This window comes from Salpingoeca rosetta, assembly GCF_000188695.1.
Source record: "Salpingoeca rosetta unplaced genomic scaffold supercont1.12, whole genome shotgun sequence".
In the NCBI taxonomy this organism is placed as follows: Eukaryota; class Choanoflagellata; order Craspedida; family Salpingoecidae; genus Salpingoeca; species Salpingoeca rosetta.
The window spans coordinates 179,514-194,750 of record NW_004754922.1 but is presented as its reverse complement, the minus strand read 5'-3'; the positions used below and the strand labels follow the sequence as shown (position 1 = coordinate 194,750).

General features: G+C 57.6%; 4 protein-coding genes across 4 annotated transcripts in view; 3 read left to right on the top strand and 1 right to left on the bottom strand.

Annotated features, from left to right (window-relative positions):
- Window positions 1-11: 11 nt before the first annotated feature.
- Window positions 12-4,704, top strand: PTSG_12261 (uncharacterized protein; the record flags this gene model as incomplete). Its single annotated transcript, XM_004993639.1, has 6 exons — window positions 12-2,259; window positions 2,565-2,779; window positions 3,032-3,290; window positions 3,330-3,809; window positions 3,903-4,319; window positions 4,572-4,704. Exons 1-6 carry the CDS (start codon window positions 71-73, stop codon window positions 4,702-4,704), a joined length of 3,693 nt encoding a protein of 1,230 aa, XP_004993696.1. The 5' UTR covers window positions 12-70.
- Window positions 4,705-5,287: 583 nt separating this feature from the next.
- PTSG_12260 (uncharacterized protein) lies at window positions 5,288-11,210 on the top strand. The gene is made up of 12 exons (XM_004993638.1): window positions 5,288-6,321; window positions 6,481-6,613; window positions 6,877-8,430; window positions 8,592-8,644; window positions 8,838-8,871; window positions 9,019-9,216; window positions 9,406-9,516; window positions 9,804-9,875; window positions 10,014-10,087; window positions 10,352-10,468; window positions 10,666-10,810; window positions 10,923-11,210. The coding sequence occupies exons 1-12, from the start codon at window positions 5,365-5,367 to the stop codon at window positions 11,024-11,026; spliced, it is 3,552 nt and encodes a 1,183-aa protein (XP_004993695.1). The 5' UTR covers window positions 5,288-5,364; the 3' UTR covers window positions 11,027-11,210.
- A 114-nt stretch (window positions 11,211-11,324) lies between these two features.
- PTSG_05109 (uncharacterized protein) lies at window positions 11,325-13,629 on the bottom strand. The gene is made up of 5 exons (XM_004993637.1): window positions 12,975-13,629; window positions 12,330-12,520; window positions 12,092-12,128; window positions 11,751-11,843; window positions 11,325-11,523 (listed from the first exon to the last, which is right to left on the bottom strand). The coding sequence occupies exons 1-5, from the start codon at window positions 13,503-13,505 to the stop codon at window positions 11,443-11,445; spliced, it is 933 nt and encodes a 310-aa protein (XP_004993694.1). The 5' UTR covers window positions 13,506-13,629; the 3' UTR covers window positions 11,325-11,442.
- A 65-nt stretch (window positions 13,630-13,694) lies between these two features.
- Window positions 13,695-15,237, top strand: part of PTSG_05108 (uncharacterized protein) — a 1,746-nt gene continuing 203 nt past the window's right edge. The window contains exons 1-4 of the mRNA XM_004993636.1: window positions 13,695-13,752; window positions 13,944-14,109; window positions 14,380-14,566; window positions 14,806-15,237. The exon at window positions 14,806-15,237 is cut by the window's right edge and continues 203 nt beyond it. Coding sequence (XP_004993693.1) covers window positions 13,948-14,109; window positions 14,380-14,566; window positions 14,806-15,237 — 781 coding nt within the window. The 5' untranslated portion in view covers window positions 13,695-13,752; window positions 13,944-13,947. The remainder of the gene's footprint in view (window positions 13,753-13,943; window positions 14,110-14,379; window positions 14,567-14,805) is intronic.

Sequence of the window (15,237 nt, the reverse complement as noted above, 5' to 3'; positions counted from 1 at the left end):
CATAAACTGCACACCGGCTTCAACGAGCAACAAGACACCCAACCACAACACACACACATTGACCGACACGATGGGGGACCGGCACACGTACTTCTTGCGGCGATCGGATAGCATGACGTCGCTGGCGTCGGTGGCGTCCATGGCTGGGGATCGCAAGCACGGCACGCGCGACGCACGCGGGGCGCTCAAGCTCGACGTGCGCTTCGAGAAGCCCAAGCCAAAGGAGAAGACCGAGGGCACCCTGCACATCCTTGTCAAGGAAGGGCTTGGCCTCGTCATCAACGAGCCATACGTCAAGCTGTACCTCAGCAAGGACGGGAAGGACGTGCGCGGCACCAAGCAGAAGACCAAGCCACACAAGAAGCAAGGGCGCCCCTTGTTTGAGGAGCGCTTCGTCTACTACCTCAAGAAGGGCACCAAGTTTGATGCTAACAACCGCCTGCAAATCACCGTGTGGGACCACGCCCGCCTCGGCTCGAACGAGTGCGTCGGTGGGTTCTCCTTCGGCCTGGACGAGCTCGTGGGCAAGGACCGCCTCTTTGGCTGGTGGCAGCTGCAGCCGGAGGCGGACGGCCGCACCTTCAACGAGTTTCTTGGTGAAGAGGACACGCTTCGACCGGAGGAGCTCGTGCGCACCTCCAACCTCGCCCGCCACCCATCGCAGAGCAGCCTCGCCAGCACAGCCTCCAGCACCGGCACGACGCCAACCAAGCACGGCGGCGGCAGCAAGCTCAGGCTGAAGGGCGTGTTCCGCAGCAGCGGCCGCAAGAAAGGCAAGAGCGGTGCATCACCCTTGGGCACATCCGGCACAAAGGACGGTCGCTCCGATGACGCATCTGGCGGCAAGAAGGAGGACGAGGAGGACTTTGAAACCATGGCTCGCTCCTTTGCGCGGTTTGCACAGCCCGTGCCCTCCCGCACGCCCGACGACAGCACCAGACAGGAGCACAAGCAGGAGCAAGACAACGATTCAGCAGCCTCGGCATCTGATGCTACAGCCACCTTGCCCTCATCCACTTCAGGTGCAAACGGAGCCACCCAGCAGCAACAGCAGCAGAAGGAACAACAACAGCAGACGGAACAGCAGCAGCAAGATGCAAGTGCTTCAAGATCTACCCCTACAACCACGTCCACGAGCACCACGGCGCCCACGTTGCCAACACCACCGCAGCGGGCGTCCCCCATCACGACCGGTGACGGCAGCCGCAATGGATCCACACGGCGCAGACAAGCAAAGCTGCCCGTGCCACCAGGCCAACAGCAGAACCAGAAGCAACAACAACAGCTGCGGCAGCAACCTGCCAAACAGCAACCATCGCTTCCTACCAGGCCCGTAGCAGCATCAGCAACGTCAACAGCACCCGAATATGATGCCAGGGCGCCCGTGCTGGTGCTTGATCGTAAACAAGGCGACACCACCAGCCGCGATGGTGACGACGACGATGATGATGACGAGATTGACGTGGATGCAATGGATGAGGAAGAAGAAGCGAAGGTGAAGGAGGGGGAGGAGAACAAAGAGAAGGGAAGCGGTATGGGAAAGGACGAGGAGGAAAAGAGGGTGGCAAGCAGAGCTGATGAGTCTGCTGCTGCTGCAGAAGTGACGCACAAAGCAGAGGCAAAGGGTTTGGAGAAACAGCCCATCGTGCGAGCACAAGAGGGCAAGCCATCCGCCGCCAGCCATGGCGACACCCCTGGTGAGGCGCGAACGCAGCCTTCCCCACCACCAATACACCCACAGCCAGAGACCCCTCACACCACCACCAGCAGCAGCAGCAGTGCCAGCGCCACAGCAGCGAACCGGCGCCAGCAAGACACAGCACCGAATGAGGGCAAGGGCTTACAACGATCGGATTCGCTCACGTCCCTCGTGTCGCTCCGCCCAGACCAGATTGTGTCGAGCGGGCTTGTGCGCGGGACTGTGCAGCTGTGCATTACGGCAGCCGCCCCGCAGCGAGGCAGGCGGCGGCAGGTCGTGGTGGACGTGCTGTCCAGTCGGTCGCTGATTGCATCACGCCCGTACTTGAAGGCGTACGTGAGCAAAGGCGGCAGCGACATCAAAAAGACAAAATGGAAGAGCGACGCCGGTGCGCGCGATTCCCACACGCTTCCCAAGTCCAAGGCGGTGATTGAGCTGCCTGAGAGCGCAGTGCAGCACCCAGCGAACCACCGGCTGCAGCTGGCGGTGTGGGACCGAGCCCGCCTGCGCAGCAACGAGTGCACAGGGAGCTTCTCCTTCTCCATCTCGGACCTCATCCGGTCAGCTTCATTGGGGGGGGGGGGAGGGAGGATGTGTCTGCTGAGTGTACCTGGTGTTGGCTCTGTTTGGTTGCAGTCCTTTTGGTTCACCTGCATGGCTGAATTGTGACAGATCCGCACAGTTTGAATCGCTCATGTTGGTACACACACACACACACACACACGCACACACACACTCACACACACACTCTCTCTCTCTCTCTCTCTCTCTCTCTCTCTCTCTCTCTCTCTCTCTCTCTCTCTCTCTCTCTCTCTCTCTCTCACGCTCACACACTCACACACCACCCTTGTCTTCCCCGCTGTAGGGACGGCACGACGCGCGGGTGGTTTCGGCTGTTGCCGTACCACACAGGCCGCACCACGCACGTGCGTGAAGACGACGAGGACAACAACAACAACAACAACAACAACAACAACAACAACAACAACAACAACAACAACAACAACAACAACAACAACAACAACAACAACAACAACAACAACAACAACAGCGCCGATGCCACCTCCACAGCAAGCACGGGTACCCAGAATGCGGCGACCACAGACACCAGCACAAGCACCAACGCCAGCAGCAACAACATACGCGACACTAGCACACGTCGTGCAGACGCAACCGATCGAGAGCCGACACCCCCAGCAGACAGGGATGCTGTGGCGAAGTCTAAGGCAGCTACCACCTCCCACGATATGGAGGATGGCGCTAGTGCACCGACACCAGCACAAGCGGCACCAGGAGCAACCGTAGCCGCCGCAAACGCAAGGACAACGACAGCACAACCTGCCGTTACAGTGACTGACAGTGCTGATACAAGCACGGGCACCGCGCACAAGGGAGACGCAAACAGCAGCGGGGATGCTGCTGATGGTGGTGCTGGCGGTAATGGGCGTGATCATGCGAGTGGGCCGTCCCTCGCGTCTGGTCTTCGCCGGACAGGGTCGCTCACCTCGCTCGTCTCCGTGGCGTCGGCAAACGTCGTGTCTGCGTCGACAGTGGAGGGGGAGCTGAGCCTCAACATCCACTACGAGCCATCGTCCAGCGCCACCTCGCCGGACGCCACCGCTGCGGGCAGCACGCGCGGTGGCGGCAACAAGGGCAAAGGGCGCGTGGCCGGGCATGTGCATGTGACCGTGCGGGAGGGCCGCAGCCTAGCAGGAAAGGACACGTATGTGAAGCTGTACTTGAGCGAGCGCGGCAAAAACGTGCGCTCCAGCAAGCACAAGACGCGCGTGCAGCGGCGAACGCACAACCCCGTGTTTCAGCAGAGCTTCAAGATGCCGATCGGAACAGGGGTTGCCCTTGATGACGACACGCGGCTGCAGGTGACGGTGTGGGACCACTCCCGCATGCGCACCAACGAGTGCCTGGGCGCCATGTCCTTCTCGCTGCTGGAGATTGCATCGACCACCACCATCATGGGCTGGTTCCAGCTGCTGCCCTACGAGCAGGGCCGCGTTGCCCACACGGCAGGCACAGCCAGCGTTCGCTCCTCGCCGCGCGCGTCCAAAGGAAACCTGGACTCCTCGTCCATCACCAGCGGTGCCTCTGGCTCGTCCAACACCGCCACCAACGCCACAGGTGCACTGCTGCGACGACAGCAGCAGCAGCAGCAGCAGCAGCAGCAGCAATCGCAGTCGGCGAGGAGTGTGGACGGCATGGCGCCGACAACCAGCGGCACAACCATCAGCAGCGCCGTGAGCGGCGATAGCGGTGGCGGTCGCAAGCGCAAACCGCTGTTTGGCGGCGGGGGCAAGGCGCGGCAGAAGGAGGTGCAGGAGCTGAGGCAGCAGATGGTGTTGGCTGAGGCCAACGAGCAGCGACATGTAACTGAGAAGGCAATGCTGGAAGAGAAGCTGCAGAGGCTGAGGGAAGACCACCAGCGGCAGGTGGAGAGCTTGGAGCAGCAGGTGCGGGAGCTGAGCGGCACCTCTGGTTCCTCGCAGACGCTGTTGGAAGAGAAGGAGGAGTTGGAGGTGGAGAATGCGCGATTACACAAGATGCTTGAACTGATGCAAGCAGACGCACGCGAACACCGCGACCAAATCTCCTCCCTTCGCGACAGGTGCGTGATGTGTGTGTGTGTGTGTGTGTGTGTGTGTCTGTGTCTGTGTGCGTGTGCGTGAGTGTGTGTGTCTGTGTGTTTGTGTCTGTGTCTGTGTGCGTGCGTGTGTCTGTGTCTATGTGTGTGTTTGCTTGCATGCACGTGCCGCGCTGCACCTATTGCAGCTCATTCCCCCCTCCCCCCCCCCGCGGATATTCGTTGTGTCTGCGCTTCTCCATGCCTCTCCCCTCTCCCCTCCCCCCTCCACTGCAGAGTTGGTGACCTGACGACGGAGATTCGGGGCCTGCGGGCGTGGAAGACGGCGCTTGTGGACGAAGTACTGCGACTGGATCCAAAGGCGTTCACGCGCGCATCCATTGCAATTGCAAACTCCATGAACGAGTGACACTGGGCGTTGTTATCATGTGTCTGCGTTGTGTTTGGCGCCATGCCAACCATTGCGTGTGTGTGTATATGTGTGCGGTTGTGGCTGTGGCGTTGCTTGCGTTGCTTGCATTGCTTGCGTTGCTTGCATTTGTGTTGATACAACGCCCGGCCGTGTTTTTGCTATTGTGCGTCTTCTTTTCTCCCAGCGTGTGCACCATGTTACTTTGCACTCTCGCACGGGTCCTTGCTTGCTCACACACACACACACGTGCACATACACGCGTGGTGCTGTATCGTTATTCTTGCTTTTGTTTGGCTGACCCGCTGTAGAAATATTGCCAAGTGAACAGACACCACAGAGTTGAGCAAGTGCAGCGCCCAGTTGGGGAGGGGGGCTGTGTGGAAGTGCGCCAGGTTGGGGTGAGGGCCAAGAAACGCGCGACAGTAATGTAACACCATGTCTTCTTGTGTGCATGAGCATCCGTCGTCATCATGAGCCATGGGCCAGCCGCAACAACACCCACAGCAAGCAACCAAAATGCCAAGAAGCACCGACAAGCCGAGGTTGTAGAAATTTGCTGCAAGACATAAACAGGAATACAACCAAAACAACACCAAGCAACCCAACGAACCTCCTCCTTGCTCATATCTCTTGTTTGTGTTTGGGGGGGAAAGGGAAATGGTGGCTGCAGACCATCAGCTGTTGGCGGAGTACACGACCACGGCAGGTGCCGTCCTGCCGGCCGGTGCAAAGGTGCACGTGAGCGAAGCAAGCTCGAGCGGGTGGTCGCTCGTGACCTACGATAGCTCGCCGCACTGGGTGCCCTCGTCGTGGCTGAAGCCCTTGAAACACCAAAATGAGGAGAAGAACGAACAGGCAAAGGACGCGGAGCAGCGACAACCAAAACAGCAGCACTTTAAGGGGAAACAGGGCGATGATGGCGGCGGCGGTGTTGGTGAAGGTAGCGAGGGTGGTGATGACGGTGATGAGGGTGATGACGCCGACTGTGGTGGTGGTGGTGGTGGTGGTGGTGGTGATGATGAAGTGGGGCAACAGCACGCGAACCACCACGCACAGCAAGAAGCCCAAAGCCAGCCGCAACAGCACCAGCAGCAGCACCAGCAGCAGGAAGAAGAGCAGGTGGAACCCGGCCAAGAGGACCGACCACACCGTGAAACACCGCAGAGTCAGGCTCTCCCGCAAGCTGCTGTGCAGGACAAGGGGGTAGCGAACGGCACAGTTGTCACAAATTCAACTGGTGAACATCAGCCGGCGCAATTGCACTCTCAGCCAAATGGACATGTGCCACAACCAGTTGCGTTGCCTGCAGGCACGAATGCCGTGACTATTGACCTTCCCGCGCCCCCTCCTCCTTCGCAAGATGAACAACAGCAGCAGCAACAACAACAACAACAACAACAACAACAACAACAACAACAACAACAACAACAACAACAACGCACGTATGATGAGGATGACGACGACACGGACGACAGCGATGATGGCGATGACGAGGCGTTTTATCCAACTCAAACTTTTCCAGTCAGCACGACTGACGACGCCCACGCTTCCCAGGCACAGCTGCAACCTTCAGCTGCAGAGGTCGAAACAGTGGACAAAGAAGCCTCGCTGGAGGTGCGACTGTGGCCTTGCAACCCGATAGCAGTGGTGTATGCGTGCGTGTGGGTACGGGCGTGAACATGGACTGCCTTTTCTTGACTGCGCATCACATGCTCACGTTACTTTCTCCTTATGCGTGTGGCTGTGCATCCATGATTGTTGGTTGTCCTGCAGGAGTCCTTCTTTGCACGTGCGCTGTATGCGTTTACTGCCGAGGCGGCAGATGAGCTAGAGTTCCAACAGGGCGACGTTGTCCGTGTGGTGTCTGGGCCTGCATCCAAGGACTGGTGGACAGGCGTGCTTGACGGTGCGTTGAACACCTTGCACCACAAGACCACATGCCACATCTCTCTGATTTGCTGCGCTGCGCTCTGTGTGTAGGCGCACGAGTGTGCGTATGCATTTTGATCGTGCGCGCGCGTGTGTGTGTGCGTGTGCGTGTGTGTGTGTGTGTGTTTCATGTTCGAGCGTCACGTTCTGTCTTGCTCTGCTCTCTCCCGCTATTCAACCGATCGCAGTAACCCAAACACGTCCCAACTCATCACACGCGCGGTTGTACCACGCGGACAGGGCGCATTGGGCATTTCCCCAGCACGTATGTGGAGCGAATCGGGGCATCGCAACGCGGGTCCGCGGCAGATGGAAGCGGGGACCCAAGTCGACAGTCCGGGGATGGCAGCACTGGTGGAAGCATCGATGCTGTTCTTGAACAACAGGGTGGTGACGTGCCGCCACAGCTGCCCAAGCGAGAAACCACGCGGCCCCTCAACACGGCGTCGTACCACTACACTCTTGGAATTGACATGAACGATGCACATGGTGACATTGACACAGACGCAGCTGCGGCGACAATGCCTTCGGCGCACGGGCAAGCACAGCAAGGCGAGTTTAGGTCGCGCACATCCACGGGCGTCGTGAAACAGTTCAACCACGAGGTGCCCGAATCCGTGATTGATGCAGACGACTCGCAACAACAACAACAACAACAACAACAACAACAACAACACCAACAACAACACCAACAACAACAACACCAACAACAACAACACCAACAGCAACAACACCAACAACAACAACACCAACAACAACAACCAGAGATGACGTTTCATGTGCCTCCACCACCACCGCAACCATCGTCAACAACCACTTTAAGTCAGCAGGCTGCAGTAGACATCTCGCTGCCGCCGCCACCGCCACCGGCTGATGATGGTGTTGGTCCGGAAACGACCACCACACCCCGGACAACAGCGCCACAGCAGCATCGGCAGGAAACTGTGGCGCGTGTGGGTGATCCCATGGCTGAGCTGAGAGCAAAGCTGGCTGGGCGGGCACAAAAAGAGGTTGGAGCGGATGTTCGACAAGCCGGCGACAGCGACACACCCGCATCATCCTCGGTTACGATGCCTGCAGGCACAGTGGGGACAGCGCCAACAGCCACGCCCACCGTGGCGCCGACCCCTACATCCATTATCAACATTCCTCCACCGCCGCCGCCACCAGCAGATCAATCGAGTGCTGATGAGGACTTGGACTCGCTGCCGCCGCCGCCACCACCGGCACAACGGGGTGATGGCATCAATGCAGCACATCAATCACACGAGCAGCAGGAGCAGCTTGCATCCATCTCACTTCCACCGCCGCCGCCCCTGGCCGAAGACGGCGGCGCTGTGGATCTGCCAATGCCACCACCACCAACGGATCAAGTGCCCATCTTCACGCCACCGCCGCCACCGCCACCGCAGCACCCTGCCACGCCGCCTGCTCCTGCACACCACCCGACTGGACAACACGTGCCGCACCGCCCACACAATCCGCCACAGGCAGCAGCCAAACGCCCGCCACGCCACGTGGGGCCACGCCCCGGCGACGAACTCCCACATCACCACCATCAGCTCCAGCAGGCAGGTGTTGAGGTACCACGACCGCAGCAGCAGCAGCAACGGCTTGGAATTGCGCACCATCCACACCACCATCGCGCTCCACCACACGCACCGCCAGCACCGCCACCAACGGCCTCATCGCCTCAATCGGCGCCACAACAGCCGCCACCGGCACAACCTCAACAGCAGCACCAACAGCAAGCAGCAGGCAGCCATCCCCTCAGGAAGGCTCCGCCCCCACCAGGTACAGGGTGTGCGGGGGTGTATGTTTGTGCATGTTGTGTGTGTGCATGCGTGCTTGCGTGCAGTGTGCATTGTATGTGTACATGTGTACGCGGCGTGTTTCCCCCATGTTGAGATAGCACCAAGAACGGAAAGTGACGAGTTTTTTTGCAATCGCTGCAGGTGCACCTGGCGGCAACACGGCCCGCGCCGCTTCCAAGAAACGACGATCACATGTACGGAGTGGACGGGAGTAGCATTGTTGGCCTTGTTGCTATTGCTCTTTCTGCTACTGTTGTTGTTCTTGTGGCTGTTGTTGCTGTTGGTTTAGCTTTCACGAGCCATGTGGTGGCGCTTGCCTGCTTCACATGCCTTGTCCCCTCGCTAGCTCACTCATCATCTTGTTTTCACACTGTGTGTGGTGGACAGACGGCCACGGCACACGACATTCCGCGGCGTGGAAGTAAGCATCATCGGGCATGTGTTCACATCCATCAACAAGCGTGTTCAGATCGCACTCGCGTGCGTTCTATCGTTTACCTCCCCTCACACTGAATACACACACACACGCGCGTCACTGCTTGGCTGCCTTGTCGTTTATGTGTGCAAGGCTTTGTGCGATTGGGAGCAAACGGACCAACTATCAGCGGAGATGCACAGGGAGGACGGAACCACCGCACGCTGTCTGTATCGACAGCACGCAGGCGGCGCAACACGCTTGAATCGCGCATGCTGCTGACGAAGGACCCCGTTGCACGCCTCGCTGACGACCTCTTGCACCTGCGGCCACAGCTCAAATCGTGGAAGAGTGCGTTTCCGTGATGCTGATGATGGTGACGGTGATGGTGCTTGTTGTGCTGATGGCTGTTATTGCGCTGATGTGATAGCGATGAAGTGGGTGTTGTCTGCTGTCGTTGTTTGTCAGCGTTGTTGATCGCGATTACATGGTGCGCTGCTGCTTATTGTGCGCACACGTGTGACTTGTTTTTGTTGCCAGGCTCATCCGGTCAGTCGAGTCGGCTTGTGCTGTTGCATCATGGCCAGCTGATGAAGATTTCAAAGGGCAAAGCGCAATGCCGCTGGTTCTTCCTCTTCGATCGCCTCCTTGGTGCGTGAACACAAGGCTGCTGACGTGTACTTGTTGTTGTTTGTGTGTGTGTGTGTATGTGTGTGTGTGTGTGTGTGTGTGTGTGTGTGTGTGTGTGTGTGTGACAGTGCTTGTCAGGTTGGGGTTGGGTCTGTGCTCGTGTCTGTCAGTCTCTTGTTGGTCTTGCCTGTTTCTGTGCTGAGTTGCAACTTTGATTGGTTGTGTGAACCGATGCAGTGCCGTTTCTCACGCACACGCGTGCACATGCACAACATGAACTTCACTGTGTACTCTGAACCATTGCTCAGTGTATTGCAAGCGCGAGAAAGGCAAGCTGGAGGTCAAAGGAACACTCGACCTGCGTGATGTCCACATTCGAGGTGAGCTAGCTGCGCAACTACCACAAGCATTGCGCGTGTGTGTGTGCGTGTGCGTGTGTGTGCGTGTGTGTGTGTGTGTGTGTGTGCTTGTGAGCTCCCGTTACTCGTTCTCATATGCAACTGCGTGCGTGTCTTTAGATTTGCCTGATGGCGCAATGAAACATGACGGTATGATGCTGAACCACGCATGGGAGATCAACAACGTTAAGAAGGTGTGTGTGTGTGTGTGTGTGTGTGTGTGTGTGTGTGTGTGTGTGTGTGTGTGTGTGTGTGTGTGTGTGTGTGTGTGTGTGTGTGTGTGTGTGTTGGATGACCCCAACCCCAACCCCTTTCCTTGAAGGAAGGAAGCGGTGTTCAGTATCGCTCGCAAGTGGTGTTTGTGTGCATTGGTGGTATGGTAGCAGTGACGTTGCTCACGCGTGTCACCCTGCTGCCACGTGTGCGTGCGCGTTGCGTTGCGTTGCGTTGCGTTGCAGAACAAGTGGTACACGCTTTACGCAAAGACGGCAGAGGAGAAGCGAGGATGGATGCTGGCGTTTCAGCGCGAACGCGATCACGAAGAACCGACTGGGCCACACACCATCACCGTCAAGGTCGTGACCAGCGCCACCCCCGTCTCGTCTGCTGCGCTGTGTTTGTGTTGCGTTTGTGTTGCGTTTGTGCTGTGTAGTGTCGTGTTGTGTCAGTGCTATGTCGTGTTGCGCTGCTTCATTTCTGCCACAGCAACGTGCTCACTGAAACCTTCCCCTTGCCCTGCCGCATCGTATGTGCTGCAACGTGGTGTGTTCAGATTACACGCAGCCCCTCCTCTGGGTTTGGCTTTGACATGGAGGAGGTGTTTGAAGGCAAGCACACCCACTGCGTCGTGGCATCTGTCACGGACAACTCGCTCTGTCCCGGCCTGCAAGTTGGCGATCGCTTTGTGCAGCTCAACGGTAAGAAGCTAATGCATTGCACCATGTGACGTGGGCGGACTGGTGTATTCCTCTGCTGCTTGTCTCACCTGTATGTCCATCACCACCACCACTATCCTCTTTGTGTTTGCAGGTGTGCCTGTTGGGCGCATGCCTGTGGACGACGTGGTGAAGATGTTGTATCTGACAGCACCAAAGGGCACCATTGACTGCCTCGTCTATCGCCCACCACAATAACACACACACGCACACACACACACACAACACACAACACACACACACACACACACACACACACACACACACCAACAAGCAAACAGCCCCCTTCCTGTTTTGAATGGTACTGCCGCGACCATGGCCATGAGCATCAGCAGCAGTTGTTTCGTTACCGACGTGAATGAATAAACGGAGTAAAGAGCCACGGTAGCAGCATCCATATGCATCCATACATGCATGTCTTTCACTTCAGTTTGAGCACTCTCGCCACCTTCAGGTCACCTTGCTGTCCCTCAAACATCACTATCGACCAATTGCCTGCAGATGCAACAGTGATCACCACTGTTCTTTATTCAACCGACACTATTATCATGCACGCAAGCAAGCCGCACAACGACGTGCAATTATGTTAACGCAGAGCAAGGGTGTCCGCTGTCTCAGCCGTCTGCCAATTCGCCCACACCGCACCACATCACTGCATCACCGGGCCTGCCCGCCTCAACAACCTTGATCGCAACCTGGTGTGTGTGTGTGTGTGTGTGTGTGTGTGTATCATGTGTGTGTGCACATCATGTGTGCACATCATGTGTGCACATCATGTGTGCAAGTCATGTGCATGAGTTTGAGTGGGTGGCAACTGCAAAGGACGGACACCAGCGCATGGATACCCTGCACTGTGCACAACCATACATGCACAGGCACACAGCCCACACCAACATAACCCCATGCACTTGGTGTTGGTTACCTGGTTGTCAATGTGTGAGCTCGGGATGTCCGGGTTGTGAGTTGCGATTTGCAGCTGTGTGTGGTCGTCCGTTCGTATTTCCGAAACGCACGTCTGCACAGCAGCAGCAGCAGCAGCAGCAAGTGGCAACACACACACACACACACACAGACACACACACACAGACACGCACACACACACACACACACACACACACACACACACACACACACACACAAAGCCGTGGGCGACGAATGAGATTGAGAGAAGCAAACAGGGGGTCACTACGAAAGCAACAAGCTATGTCCGCACGCACACACACACATGCACAAGGGTTGCCAAGATCCACAACACAATCGCACCTTCTTGCTGTTCCAAATGTGGTCGCTGGTGGCATGCCTACGCATACACACATGCAGGTGAACATGAGACGTTGGCGTGGACCATCGAGCATGTTCGCTGACACACACACACACACACACACACACACACACACACACACACACACACACACACACACACACACACACACACACACACACACACACACACACACACACACACACACACACACACACACACACACACACACACACGTACGCGGCAAACTGCTGGGTGGTGCGGTTGAAGTAGACGCGGTCCGATATGGCGAGCGAGTGCGACACGGCGACAACGACAACCATGGCCTTCTTGAACACCTTCACCACACGCGCAACCTCATATGCCGCCTTGTCCGGGAGCTCGAGCACGTCAAGCCTGCCGCGCATCGAGCGTGCAAACTCAAACACATCCTGCAGGCGAAGCAACCCATAGAGAGTGGCAGGGTGAGATGGCGGTCACAGCCACCAGCACGCGCAACCGGTGATGACGGAACAGTGCCCAGACACAGCACGCAGTGGGCGGTTGGTGTGCCTGTTCAATCCGACAGCGCAATGCAAGGTTCATGCACAGGAACAGGCACATGTACCACAAGACCTCAAGCAATGGCACACAATCGTGTGCACATACAACACATCTGCACGCGCGCGCACACACTCACACAAATGTGCATGCACATACACGAACTCACACTCACACGCACTCACACAAATGTGCATGCACACACACACGCGCGCGCTCACACCCACACGCACTCACGCACACTCACGCACAAGTGCACTCACGCACAAGTGCACTCACACTCACATACACACACTCACACTCACACATTCACATTCACATACACCCCCGCCCGCTACGTCCAACCTTCGGTTTGCAAAAGCCTGTGATGCTGTTGTTGGCGTCAACAACAACACGGGAGCCGCCGAGGTGGAGGCGGCGGAGGTTTGGCAGCGACCGCACCACTTGCAGGTGCTCCAAGCGCAGCGGCGGGCCAGTGAGGGTCAAGCTTGTCAAGTTTGGCAGCCGCCGCAGCGGAGCCAAGTCCATGTCGGAGCTGGCCATGGGCAGCGTGAGTTCCACAACATCCTCGTAGTTCTTATCCAGAGCAGGTAGCCTGGCCACCTGCACACGCAGCTCAACCTTGCCATCCCGCTTGCCAGCGTTGGCAAAGGCACGTGTGATTGCCGCTTGCAGCTGCGCCTGTGCTTCTGCGCTGCCACCTGTTGCCGTGCCTGCTACTGCTGCTGCTCTTGCTGCCTTTGCTGACGGTGCGACGGCCCGCCTTCCTCTTCGCTTCACCAGGTGCATCAACACAAGCACCAACAGCACCATGAACACCACCAGCTCAACCACAGCCAGCGTCACATCCTCAACCTCAGCGTCCCCGCCCGCCATCTTTGCCTTCACTCGTGGCTTCTACTCGGCTTCACAGCTTGCTTGGTCTTGCTTTGCTTGTCGTCTTGCCTGTCTTGCTTGCTTGTCTTCCTGGCTGCTTTGCAAAAACACACGTGCAATGCGTTGCAAATTGCAAATGAAGCAAGGACAGCGCCGCCAGCCGGTGATGATGGCCATAAACCCCAAACACCCTTCTTCTTCTTCTTCTGCTTCTGTCCAACGCCGACCGACCCCCCAACTTTTGCAGGTGCGCTTTCCTCCTCTCACAATGAGACGATGCAAGTAGAAGCAGTGGGCTCTTGTGACATGGCATCACAAGGTCCTTCTTCCTCCTCCTTCTTCTTCTTCCTCCTCCTCCTCGCCCTGCTGCTTTGCTTCTTCTGTTGCTTCCACGCCAACCTCATCTCCAAAGCCGGTCCGTACGCCCACATCATTCAGTGCCATGTCGGTGATCCTGCAAGCGCTGGAGGACAAGCGGCCTGTTGAGGATGTAAAGAAAATCATCGCGGCAAACAAGGACAAGGTCAACCAAGCCAACAGGTATGGTTGGACCCCGCTCCGCCTGGTTGTGTCAACCTGGCCAAACGATGACGAAGCAAACGAGGTGCGCAGCACGCACTGACTGTGGGTGCAGACACCGGCCTGCACATGCTTGTCCCTGGTATGTGGGCTGGTATGTGGATTGCTGTTTATCCTGTACGACACCCTTTGCTTCACACATACACACAAACACACACGCACAAACACACACACACACATACACATACAAGGGACAAATATTGCCTGTGCCTTCTCACATGCCACATGCACATGTCCGACACGAATCATGTTTCTCAACATGTTTCTCAACGACAACAACCCACACACACGTCAGCTGGTGAAATGCCTGCTCGATGCCGGTGCGGATCAGACCATCCCCGCCAAGAAAGGCGGTCTCTGCCCGCTGCACGAGGTGATGCGTGGGAACAGCGAGCTGGCCCCCGGCCAGATCCTCACGGAGACGGCCAAAACGCTCATTGCACGCATGCCGCGCGAACGCATGGACATCCGAACCTCCGTCGGTACGAGCTCAGTCATCTTCTTGCTGCCTGCCCCCCCCCCGTTGCAATTGGTCGTGGGGCTGCACTCTAGCACACCCAGTGACGGATCGAACCAAATCAACACCTTCCCCCCCCCCGCCTCACTGCCCTCAGATATCGACCTTAGCTCTCTTGACGCGTTGTCTTGCTCTTCCATGTATCATGACATCATACAACATGCTTGCTCACTGGCTTGCCCACTTGACTTGCGGTCTTTGCAGGCCTTACACCTCTGCACTATGCTGCGCAGAACCGCAACATGGAGATGGTGGAGCTGCTGATTGAGAGCGGGTGCACGCCCGATGCCATCACGGATGACGGCAACACGGCCGCCCACTATGCCGGCGCCGTGGAGGCACGCGACGTCATGAACATCCTCATCGACCACGGCTGCGACCCGCTCCAGAAAAACGACAACGGTTGGACTTGCTTTGGCAAGCTGTTTGGCCCCGAGCAACTGCGCCGCCTGGCCGACAACGTCGACCTCAACGCTCACATTCTCGCTCAGCTCAGGGCTGTGTTCCCGGACAAGAGCGAGCGCGAAGTGGACGATCTGCAGGGGGAGTGGGAGCAGCGGCCACCGGACTGGAGCGAGGACCTGTTCCTGTTTCGCGAAGTGCTGGAGTTTGCAAAGCATCCAAATCGACGCGTTC

Excerpts from the sequence above, each read along its gene's own strand:
- PTSG_12260 (XM_004993638.1), top strand. The coding sequence starts at position 5,365 with ATGGTGGCTGCAGACCATCAGCTGTTGGCGGAGTACACGACCACGGCA. Across the intron at positions 6,322-6,480 it reads ACAAAGAAGCCTCGCTGGAG|GAGTCCTTCTTTGCACGTGC; the intron begins GTGCGACTGTGG and ends GTTGTCCTGCAG. Across the intron at positions 10,088-10,351 it reads AGATCAACAACGTTAAGAAG|AACAAGTGGTACACGCTTTA; the intron begins GTGTGTGTGTGT and ends GTTGCGTTGCAG.
- PTSG_05109 (XM_004993637.1), bottom strand. The coding sequence starts at position 13,505 with ATGGCGGGCGGGGACGCTGAGGTTGAGGATGTGACGCTGGCTGTGGTT. Across the intron at positions 11,844-12,091 it reads ACATTTGGAACAGCAAGAAG|ACGTGCGTTTCGGAAATACG; the intron begins GTGCGATTGTGT and ends GCTGCTGTGCAG. Across the intron at positions 11,524-11,750 it reads GCTCACACATTGACAACCAG|GTTGCGATCAAGGTTGTTGA; the intron begins GTAACCAACACC and ends CACACACACCAG.